At 42.8% G+C, this 12,203-nt stretch overlaps 1 protein-coding gene across 1 annotated transcript in view; it reads right to left on the bottom strand.

Annotated features, from left to right (window-relative positions):
- The window catches only part of TMEM38B (transmembrane protein 38B), a gene marked incomplete at its 5' end in the record, with an annotated part of 38,815 nt that extends 30,951 nt beyond the window's left edge, over window positions 1-7,864 (bottom strand). The window contains one exon of the mRNA XM_081104174.1: window positions 7,753-7,864. Coding sequence (XP_080960300.1) covers window positions 7,753-7,864 — 112 coding nt within the window. The remainder of the gene's footprint in view (window positions 1-7,752) is intronic.
- Between the last annotated feature and the right edge of the window lie 4,339 nt (window positions 7,865-12,203).

The following is a 12,203-nucleotide window of genomic DNA, read 5'->3' as shown; positions in this document are numbered from 1 at the left end:
GCCTTGGCATGCCCATACCTCTGGCTAAGTGGTTACAGGCCTGGCGCTACAGGCAGCCAACCTTGGTTCACAGATTGACCTCGCCTGGGCACCTCCAAGTCCAGCACAAATAGCAACCATCTGCAGATCGCTTTGTAGCTTATGCCGGTGGCCCTAGGCTAAACACAGGCAGTAGCTGACCTTGGCCTATACCACCTGGGAGGCCCCAGAGACAGCGTACCCAGTGGACAGCTTCTTTTCAAGGCACTATGCAACCACCTCCACAAGGAACCCACTCAAGGGGTGGACTTAGCGGGCACCAGAGCACTGCTGAAGTAAGTCCTGCTCTGTGGGGTGGGCCCCAGCACAACTGATCCTCCACAGTGGTGGCAGCCAGTCCTTGTAGCCAATCGACCTGGGGATAAATCCCTCCCACTGATGTGCCAACAGCAATCAGGGCTCAACCACAACAAGTGGGTGTACACAGCCTACACAAGAGGGCGCACCTGGAATGCCCAGATGGGGTAAACATGGAGCCAGTCCCAATGGACCCTATAGGACACCTACTATATTAGGCCACTCTATCAAGTCCAGGAGACACAGCAGCTCTATTTGATACATAGAAACAAACATAAGGCGGCTGTCAAAATGAGGAGAAAAATAAACATGTCCCAAATGGAAGAACAGAACAAATCTCCAGGAGAAAAAAATGGAGACAAGCAATCTACTAAATGCAGAGTTCAAAACTCTGGTTATAAGGATGCTCAATGAACTTAGGGGAAAAGTAGATGAACTTGGAAAGAAGTTCAACAGCATAAAAAAGGACATGGAGCCCTGACCAGTTTGACTCAGTGGATAGAGCGTCAGCCTGCAGACTGAAAGTTCCCAGGTTCGATTCCAGTCAAGGGCATGTACCTTGGTTGCGGGCACATCCCCAGTGGGAGATGTGCTGGAGGCAGCTGATCGATGTTTCTCTCTCATCGATGTTTCTAACTCTCTATCCCTCCCCCTTCCTCTCTGTGAAAAAAATCAATAAAATATATTAATAATATTAATTAAAAAAAAGGACATGGAAACCATAAAAAAGAACCAGTCAGAAATGAAGGATACACTAACTGAAGTGAAGAATGATTTACAGGGAATAAACAGTAGAATGGATGAAGCTGAGAATCAAATTAGCAATTTGGAATACAAGGAAACAAACACCCAATCAGAACAGCAAAAAGAAAAACAAACCCAAAAACATGAAAATAGTGTAAGGAGCCTCTGGGACAACTTCAAGTATACCAACATTTGCAGCATGGGGTGCCAGAAGGAGAAGAAAGAGAGGAAGAAAATTAAAACCTAGTCTTTGAAAAAAATGACAGAAAACTTCCCTAACTTGGTGAAGGAAATAGACATAGAAATCCAGGAAGCACAGAGTCCCAACCAAGATGAACCCAAAGAGGCCCACACCAAGACATATCATAATTAAAATGTAAAAGGTTAGCTGAAACCGGTTTGGCTCAGTGGATAGAGCGTCGGCCTGCGGACTGAAAGGTCCCAGGTTCGATTCCGGTCAAGGGGCATGTACCAGGGTTGCGGGCACATCCCCAGTAGGAGATGTCCAGGAGGCAGCTGATCGATGTTTCTCTCTCATCGATGTTTCTAACTCTCTATCTCTCCCTTCCTCTCTGTAAAAAATCAATAAAATATATATATTAAAAAATAAAATAAAATGTAAAAGGTTAAAAACAAAGAATCTTAAAAGCAGCAAAAGAAAATCAGTCAATTACCTACAAGAGCCATAAGAATGTCAGCTGATATCTCAACAGAAACTTTGCAGGCCAAAAGGGATTGGCAAGAAATATTCAAAGTTATGAAAAGCAAGGACCTATAATTAAGATTACTCTACCCAGCAACGGTATCATTTAGAATCAAAGGACATATAAAGAGCTTCCCAGAGAAGTAAAAGCTAAAGGAGTTCATCACCAAACCAGTATTACATGAAATATTAAAGGGTCTTCTTTAAAAAGATGTTGAAGAAAAAAAAAAGAAAATAAAAAGAGCAAAAATATGAACAATAAAATGGCAACAAATACATAAAACAGTCGAATCTAAAAAACAAAATAAACAAACAAAACAGCACAGAAACAGACTTATATATACAGAGAACATTTTGATGGTTGCCCGATGGAATGGAGGCTTGGGGATTGCGTGTAAAAGGTGAAGGGATTAACACGTACAAATTGGTAGTAACAGAATAATCATGGGATGTAAATATAAAAATACAGCATAGGGGATATAATCAATATTCTAACTATATATGGTGTCAGGTGGGTAGATTTATTGGGATGATCACTTAGTAAGTTATTTAATGTCTAATCACTGGGGTGCATACCTGAAACTAATATAATATTGTATGTCAACTGCAATTGAAAAATAATAATTTTTAAAATATTTTCATTATTAAATGAAAGCTAAAAAAAATTAAGTCACATTCTATTCCTATAAATTCACTTAAAATCACATCTACAAAATAATCCCAGGCTCTGCCCAAAATGAATCATTAGACTATGTATGAAAATGTTTCATTGACTTAGGTATAACAAAGCTTGGGAAAATATTTTTCGATATATTGCATACATGACTTTTTTATTTTATGTACTCAATCTGTTTTAGTTCTACAGTGTGTGCCTCTTTTGAAGAACTAGTTGCACTGTAGCTATTTTCCAAACAGTTAACATTTAGCTTGCTGGTGACTGATGACTTCCAGAAAGAAGCAGTTCTAGCTTTCTTAAAGTCTCAGCTCCAGGTGTTAAGTATTTTTAAACTGTATATTAGTGAACTTTTGCCCTAGTTTTTGCCTATAGATTTATCTCCTTAAAAGGAGAAAAATTAACAACATAATCTACCTCATATGCTTCAAGTATGCTTTTCATCAAAATTACTAAAAATAGTCATGTACACAACAGATGCTTATAGATTGTCTATAACACAGTAGATTCCAGGAGTTTTGGATCAGGTTTGAATCATAGTGGGCCAAATAAAACCACCACCCACTCACCTGTGGTTATTTCTCCAGTTCCTTAATATATAACAAGAATAGATATATTTGGCAACTGGCACAATACCTAAATTGATCCTCAGATCCAAAGATCATTATGGTAGGAATGGTCATGTAGAAATCCTTCGAGATATTTTTAAAAAGCAATACCACAAAGATGGGTGCCATAATCAAAAACATGAAAAATGAAAAGATGGTGATAGCTATCATGTGCCATTCAACTTGCCTGTTTGGTCTATAGAGAAGACGGATGAATTTGGAGAAGGACTGTGATTACCATAATCATAATGTAGACAGGCAGTGACTCCAATTGCAGCCGGTATTCCAGATGCCACATTGTTACTGGAACAAAACAAAATAACCCCTGTAACCTAGTAAGCAAATGTTTTTTCCTCCATATTAACGTGCAAAGAATCCCAGAAACACTTTGCTTTTACCTGGCAAGATGAAGAGTACACTACCACAGTCTTGCTTCAGGTCTATGTCAACTCTCCTGCCCTCCAACAGAAGTTAGAACCTTAGAGTCACAACTGAGGTTCCTAAGAAGGGGCTACTGCCCAGCTGGTGTTCTAGTTCAGCTCACTCACTGCACAAATACTAGTACTAGTAAATATCCCCAGCTACCCAGTCAATGTTTGAACTAAACACTGGTCTCCTGACCTTAAGAGCTCTTTCTACCATAGTACACTCCCTGACCAATATCTTATGTCAGGTCGCTCAAATATTCTAACTTTCCTTTCAATTAAAACATAAAAGACAATCTAAGATTCTCTAAACACCAGAAGTAAATTGTGAGACATCCTTTCCCACCCCACACTGGGCAGAATCCCTTTACAACATCATATAACAAAGGGGCCTTGGGGGGCATTATGAATGTTCTATTTTTATAGATGTTGATTACATACATAGTCACTATGAAAATTCATTGAGCTGTGCATTTATGATTTTTACACTTTTCTGTATGTTTTTACATGGGGATTCATAAAGATTGCAAAACTATGCTGCTGCCTTTCCAAAATCGTAGAACTTTACATTTAAAAGGGTGACTATAGCCCTAAGTGGATAGAGTCGGCCTGCGGACTCAAGGGTCCCAGGTTCAATTCCGGTCAAGGGCATGTACCTTGGTTGCGGGCACATCCCCAGTGGGGAGTGTGCAGGAGGCAGTTGATCGATGTTTCTCTCTCACTGATGTTTCTAACTCTCTATCCCTCTCCCTTCCTCTCTGTAAAAAATCAATAAAATATATATTTTTTAAAAAAAATAAAAACAAAAAAAACAAAAGGGTGACTATAATGTAAGATAAACCTTGAAAAAGCCTGACTTGGAAAAAATTCTTGTGGCAGCAGTGAAAGGGTTGACCGCCCCTGCCACTGACTGGCAGTTCTCTAGGGCCCCAAGTCAGCTGCACGGCCCCCAGTACAGCCCTCAGCCCTCAGTACCGGTGGTGGTTCCTGCCTGACCACGTGGGACAGACCTCTGACCATCGCTCGTGGGTCTTTTCCCATCCCAACAGAATGCAAATCAAAAAGAAACAAAAACACAAACAAATTTATTAAACACCATGATATCTGCTTAAGAAGCACAAGTCACATGGAAAAAGAAAAGGGGGAAACCACCATATCTCCTTGGATGTGATGCTAGTGGAGAGATGAAAGATGGAGTCCCAAAGGGGGTGCAACTTCAGGGACCTGTTCATCAAAATCCAACTTACTGTCCAAGGTAACGTAAGGGACCTCCTCACCCATGACCTACCCCAGCTGTCCCACTGAAGAGGCTGAAGATAAAGAGAATCAACAAGTGGCTAATGGTACACACCAGCCATCTTTTCTCCGCGGATACTGGTGCCCATAAAAGTATCGGCATTGCCCCGATCCTGCTAACGCTCCTTCACCAGATAGCAAAGGACCAAGGCAGGTGAAGTGCCCTCTGAGAGCCCTGCTCCAGCCACCTAGCAGAGCAGTGCTTCTTAACACCAGGCTTCCTAGACACCTTCACCATCAGCAAGTGACCTAAACAAATAATGACCATTCAAACAGTAAAACAAAAAGCAGACCATGACCTTACCAACACCGAAGAAATACACAAGTGCCCTAACCAGTTTGGCTCAGTGGATAGAGCGTCAGCCTGCGGACTCAGGGGTCCCAGGTTAGATTCCGGTCAAGGGCATGTACCTTGGTTGCAGGCACATCCCCCGTGGGGAGTGTGCAGGAGGCAGCTGATCGATGTTTCTCTCTCATCAATGTTTCTAACTCTCTATCCCTCTCCCTTCCTCTCTGTAAAAAAATCAGTAAGATATACTTAAAAAAAAAAAAAAGAAAGAAATACACAAGCAATAAAGAGGAAGACTAAAATCCAAGATGTGGACTTTAGAATGTTTATGATTACTGTTCACGAAACCAACACAAAACGGAGAATGTCAGCCAATGTTTCCAGCTATTTTTCAGGGAATGCCTGCACAGAAGACAAGAAAGCAGCCCCCCCAGTTTCAGCAATTACTAGGTTTATATTTTTTTCATGGTTTTTACTGTTTCAGTAATACGATTTGAAAGAGGAAATATTAATACCATACGGAGAGAACCCCAACCAAAGAAATCTGAAATATATAGTAAATGCGCCCCCCCCCCCCTTTTCTGTTCATTTTGGATGCTGGTGCTAAACTTCCAATGTGATTTTAAAAGAAATTTTATGCCCTTCCTATTTATTTCTAGGATGAGGGGAGGATAACATTTTTGCTTTCTTTTTTTTTAAGATATTTTTATTGATTTTAAAGAGGAAAGAAGAGGGGGAGACAGAAACATCAGTGAGAGAGAATCATTGATCTGCTGCCTCCTGCACGCCCCCTACTGGGGATGGAGCCAGCAACCTGGGCATGTGCCCTGACTGGGAATCCGAACTGTGACCTGGTTCATAGGTCGATGCTCAACCACTGAGCAACGCCAGCCAGGCACATTTTTGCTTTCTTATGTAACTCACAGAAAATGTGCTGCATGAAATTCCTTAAAACTAAAATTTTTACCCTTAAGAAGAAAAAAAATTATTTAAAACCTCAAAGATCTTTTGCTTATGTGGGCTCATGTATCAACATTTAGAATATTAGAAATTATAATAAAACTAGTGGCCCAGTGCATGAAATTTGTGCACATTAAAAGGGAATTAATTAGAGGAAATATTTTAATATTGCTATTTGCCTTTTCTCTATAATAGAAGTGTCAGAGATGAAAAATTAGTAAAATGTATATGAAAATCTCCCTCCTGTCAGAGTTTGGGGCGCATCGCGGGACCCAGAGTCAAGTCCCCACCCACCCACATGCACCTTGAAATCACACAAGACCCAGACCCGGCCAGCCCCACCCCCGTCAAGCCCCACAGGGCAGGGAGGCCCAACCTCAGGTCCCCCAGCCCCCGCACCGGGATGGGGGGCACGGCCTCAGGTTCCCCCGGCCCCGGCACTGGGGCAGGGGTGCGGCCTCAGGTCCCCTGGCCCCTGCGTGAGGGCACAAGGGCATGACCACCATTTGCATATTTGCTCTTTATTATATAGGATAATTTAAAATAGGTCTTTATGTATTCATTTTAAAAATAATAAATGCACTAAATGTTAACATAAATAATGTATTTTTCATGAAAAATAGCTATTTTCCAAAGTAAAAACCATTTAGAGAGAAAAGCCACACTTTTATATGTTACCAATCTCTAAGATCTACCTTCAAATAGATAACAGCTGGAGTCTTGTATCTGCATTCAATGTTACAGTATCACTGGTTATGTAGCCTCTGGACAACTCCACGGTACACGTGTGAGAAAATGAGTGTGAAAAGGACATCTGCATATGAGGAAAATAATTTTGACCTGCAAGTGCGAGGAACCCCTGGGGTTCCTGGACCACACTTTGAGAACCTCTGATTCAGCCCACACAAGAAAATACCAACTACTGAACATGGCATGAGAAAATTGTATTTCTTTTCAAATCAAGGAAGCAGTATCTTATGCAGATTATCTGTCCTTACTTAATACAAATAAGATTCCCCTTTTCCAGGTCAAAACTCCTACCGGACAATGATTTAGACTGGGCTATAAACTTCAGTGTAAATGAGAAATATTTGTGAGGTACAAGAGTTTGAAAAACAAGTCGTCTATAAGAGGTACAGCATCATCCTCAAGCCCAAGTTCCAGACCTCCAGCACAATAAGGCAAGTAAAGCAATAAAGCTGGTGGCAATGCTTTTGCTGGGGGGGGGGGGGGGGGGGGGGTCCTGCCTTCGATCTGTAAAACGAAACAAAACAAAACACGCCCCAACAAGCAAAGCGCAATAAAGCGAGGCATGCCTGCCTGGTGTGCCGACTGGAGCTTTTGGGGTAAGTGTTTATACACCTTCCTAAAAGGAAAGCGATCCGAAACGGCCCCTCCTCCAAGCCACTCGGTCAGGCGCGCTCTGCGGAGCTGGGCCCCCGGGTGACTTTTTAAACACTTTGCAAGAAGCGGTGGCACCAGCAGGAGACCGCGCGAACCCTGGGAGCCGCAGCGCCCCCATCCCAGGCACCCGTTCCGGGAGCCCTTCCCGGGCTGCGGACCCCAGCTCGCGCCTCCGGCCTCAGTTTCCCCGCCTGTACCGGAGGGGCCGGTGGAGCCGGCCCTGGCCCCCCTCCAGCTCGACCACAGGACTCTGGCTCGGAGACGGCTCGGCCGTCCTCACCCGAGGGGGCCGGTCCGCGGCGCCCCACACTCACCCGGCTGACGCTTCAGCGCCATCACGGATACCAGGTAGTGGGCGATGTCAAAAAAGGGGAACATAGACATGCGAGAAAAGGAAATAGTCAGCTCATCCCACGAAGAGGCCATGACGACGACCGACCACGGCGACCCAAGCAGCCGGGGTGACGGGTTCCCGGCTCACGCGGTGAGAGCTGGGGGCGGGGCAGCCTCAGGCGCGCTCTTCAGCGCGGCCTCCGGGCCCCCTGCGCCTGCGCCTGCGCCCTGGCACCCGCGTCCGGGCGCGGAGGGGCGGGGCCGAGGGTCTGGAGGGGCGGGGCCGAGGGGCGAGAGCCACCGCATTCGCGGGCGGTCGGCGGGTGGGCGGGGTGAGGGGGTTCCCGCTGTTTCCGCGGGGCCTGAGCTATTAATTCTCCTAATAAGGGTCCATCATCTCCTCCGTGCTGGGAGCTGTGCCAGGCCAAGGAGAACGGGCAGATGAATAAGACATAAATAGTGAATTTATTTTAACATTGTTAATGTTAATATTTAGTGCATTTATTATTTTTTAAATGAATCAAGAACTATTTAACATTTTCCTGTTATAATTTCTAATATGCTAAATATTGATATGTAATCCACATACACAAAAACTTTGTGGGAACCTCCAGAAATATTTTTAAGTCAGCTTTTTAAAAGATTTAATTTACATACACTATATTCACCCATTTTCATCTATTGCTTCAGATGATGTTGGACACGTGCAGTCTAAAGGGAAGACCCTCGGAGTTGGATTTATTTTTGTAAATTGATGTCATTCGCCTATATTTCTTGATCAACTACAGTTTTATATCTTCAGTAAATCACACCATGACTTACTGGAGACATAAAAAAGAATATAATTAATATCCTGCCCTCAAGAAACTTGTATTCTCCCAAGAGAAATTCTTTTTTTTAATTATTTATTTAATTTGTACAAAGTAAGTAGTGAGACGTATAGGAGCCATGCGAAGGCAGTTCCTAGAAGAGGAAGATTATTTCAGGGAAGTGGTTAGGTGAACTGACCTTTAAAAGCTGGGGTAGAGATGGTGGGAGGTATTTGGCTAGACCACAAAGTGAGAATGAGGTAGGAAAAGGAGTCCTTAAAAGGCAGACCATAAATCAAGAGGTTTGGCTCCAGAGTCTTAAGTCCTTGATCACTAAAGGTTAACAGTACAAATCAGAGCCAGAATTCAAACTCAACCATTATGCTAAACTGGGTTTTAGGAGTGGGAGGTGCAATTAAGCAACAAAATTAGGAATAGATTGTTAAGAAGAGACAGGGAAAATGGAGGGTATTCACAGGCCCAAGCAAAAGGGAAGGGAGTGGAGACTGAGGACAATAGGACCCGAGTGGGGGGGAAAAATCAGTAGAAACAGAATAAGCAGGATGTCAACTCAACTTGTCAAGGATATGGATATGGGGGATGGGTGAGTAGGATTATGGTTACATTCAGAGAACTGGAAACAAGAAGGAGGAAAAACACAAATTTCATTTGGTACATATTTTTATTTGATATGTCAACAGATTATGCTGGCCCAGGAAATTGGAAATGCATAATGAGCTGCTAGATAGGTATGAGCTGCATGGGAGTATGCACTGCAAGCATGACTTAACATTGGTTTGGTTTTGTGGGGTTTTTTTTTCAACGTAACTGTTTAGCAAATGCTCTAGAGCAGTGGTTCTCAACCTTCTGGCGCTTTAAGTATAGTTCCTCATGTTGTGACCCAACCATAAAATTATTTTCGTTGCTACTTCATAACTGTAATGTTGCTACTGTTATGAATCGTCATGTAAATATCTGATATGCAGGATGGTCTTAGGCGACCCCTGTGGAAGGGTCATTCGACTGCCAAAGGGGTCGCGACCCACAGGTTGAGAACCGCGCTCTAGAGTCATAGCCACATTTTGTACACTGCAGTGTTTTGCCCACCTTCGCTGGCTATGAAGCAAGGATCTCTTTCGGGAGGCTACTAGCCAATCACACAGCAGCAAATTAGGCCACTGAGTAGTGGACATTCTCCCAGATCTTAATTCACAGTGTGTCCAGCTTCCAACTAAAATAAGAGATGTGGAACTTGACCAGGTCTCTAGTCTTCAAGTCTAGAAATTATAACAGCCGTCTCCTAGAAGGCCAAGTTCACGTCCGTGAACGGATATAACAGTTGCTGTGTAAAGTAGGTGGAAGGACAGCTGTCCTTTAGGCAAGTCAGTTACTATTTGATGAACTATTTTTAGAACACCCTATGAGGCATGGTAGCAATCATCTCAGGTAGAAACTATAGTTTAACTTTAACCCTGCTGTTTGGCTTCTGTACTGATTTGCTTGCTAAAATAGTAGAAAAGTTATTTTGATCTTCTGAATTATAGAGATCATCCCATTGGCTGTGGTCATACTGGTCTTAGAAGCACATTTTCCTTTACCTGGGAAGGACAGCACAATCATCCCAAGGTCAGAGGGCTCCAGTTAATGTGTCCCTGTTGACTCTGTTCCGGAGACCCAAAAACTGTCATTTAGATAACATGCTTAAGTAAACTGCTTTTTTGCAAACCAGGTTCCTCATTCCATACCCGAGGGCTCTAGATAATGTGTTTCTGTCAATTCAGTGATCCAGAGACCCAAAACAATAATTTAGATAACCTGCTGCTTCTGCTTCTGTAAACAGCTTTTTTGCAAACCAGGTTCCTCATTCCAAGCCTTGGGATGTAATCAATACCTTTGTGATCTTTGCCTATATAAATCTGGTGTTGGGGTTGGGGCGGGCACTATGAGATCTGGGAGAGCAAAATGCCCCCTCATAGTCCCAGATTTGCAATAAATGTGACTCTTTAATTCGACTTCTTGAGGCGTCCTTGTGTGATTCGCGGGGTACATTACAACACCTACTTCTCATGCTCCTGTTTATATATCCCCCCACAGAAGCATGGGCCAAGCATTCCATACATGATTCACCCCAGCATCATTTTAAGGTTCACTGCTATGTCTATTGGTACCTCATATGACCCCTGTTCCATGACATATTCATCTACCAAAAACTAGTCTAGAAAACAGATCACCTTTTATATCCTTCAGAATGGCAAAAAGCTCAAAGATTCCCACTGGTGCCAAGGCGATTGTAGCATTTAGCTGACGGGGATAGGGAGCTGGGAAAGTGGACAAAGAGTGAAACTGAAAACTTGCTGCCAACTTCTGCAATACCTCAAACATCTGGCATCCTTCCACTCCCCCTTCCCAGAAGGTCCAAACACTAGCCACTACTTGGCCTGGAGAGCTGGCACAGAGTTGCGGGAAAGAACACCATAGTGGAAAGTAGTATCACCTACTAGTCCGGAGAGTTGAGTCTTTATGATCAGTGAAAGAGAGACAATAAATACCTCTGTATCTTTCTAAGAAGTCCCAATACACCAAACCACTAAATATGATAACTATTTGATCTTTCCTATTTGAAAAAAAACCAGCCCTAACCAGTTTGGCTCAGTGGATAGAGTGTCGGTCTGCGGACTGAAAGGTCCCAGGTTCAATTCTGGCCAAGGACATGTACCTTGGTTGCAGGCACATCCCCAGTAGGAGGTGTGCAGGAGGCAGCTGATCAATGTTTCTCTCTTATCGATGTTTCTAACCCTCTATCCCCCTCCCTTCCTCTCTGTAAAAAATCAATAAAATATATTTTAATAAAATAAAATAAAATAAAACCCAAAACATTTTATTGAGGTATGATCAACATACAAGAAGCTATATATATTTAATGTATACTGCTTGATGCATTTAGGAATAAGTATACACCCATGAAATTATCACCACTAACTATGCCACAAACATACCCACCACCTCTAAAAATTCTCCCATCCTCTTTTTTTAAAAATGTTTTTATTGATTTTTTAAGAGAGAGAGGAAGGAAGAGGAATAGAAGATAGAAACATCGATGATAGAGAAACATTGATTGGCTGCTTCCTGCACACCCCCCACTGGGGATCAAGCTCACAACCTGGGCATGTGCCCTGACCAAGAATCGAACCAGCAACCTCATGGTGCATGGGACAATGCTCAATCCACTAAGCATGCTGGCGGGGCCTCCCATCCTCTTTATTATTGTTTGTGTATGCGATAAGAACCCTTAATATAAGATCTACCCTCTTAGCAACATGTTAAGTATGTAACACAATATTGTTAACAATAGGCTCTAAATTGTTGTGTAGATCTCTAGGACTTATTTATCTTTTATAAGTAAAACTTTGTACCCTTTGACTCATAACTCCCTGTTTCCCCCTCCCTCCAGCCCCTGGCAGCCACCATTCATTCTACTCTCTGTTTCTGTGAGTGACTATTTTAGATTCCTTATGTTGACAATATCATTGAGTAATTGTCCTCTATTTATTGTCCTTAGGATAGCACCCTCAAGACTTATCCATGGTGTTGCAAATGGCAGGGTTTCTTTCTTTCTTTCTTTC

The sequence above is a fragment of the Myotis nattereri genome, assembly GCF_964212035.1.
Source record: "Myotis nattereri genome assembly, chromosome: 12".
Lineage (NCBI taxonomy): Eukaryota > Metazoa > Chordata > Mammalia > Chiroptera > Vespertilionidae > Myotis > Myotis nattereri.
The sequence above is the reverse complement of the archived record's forward strand: the minus strand, read 5'-3'. Positions and strand labels throughout refer to the sequence as shown.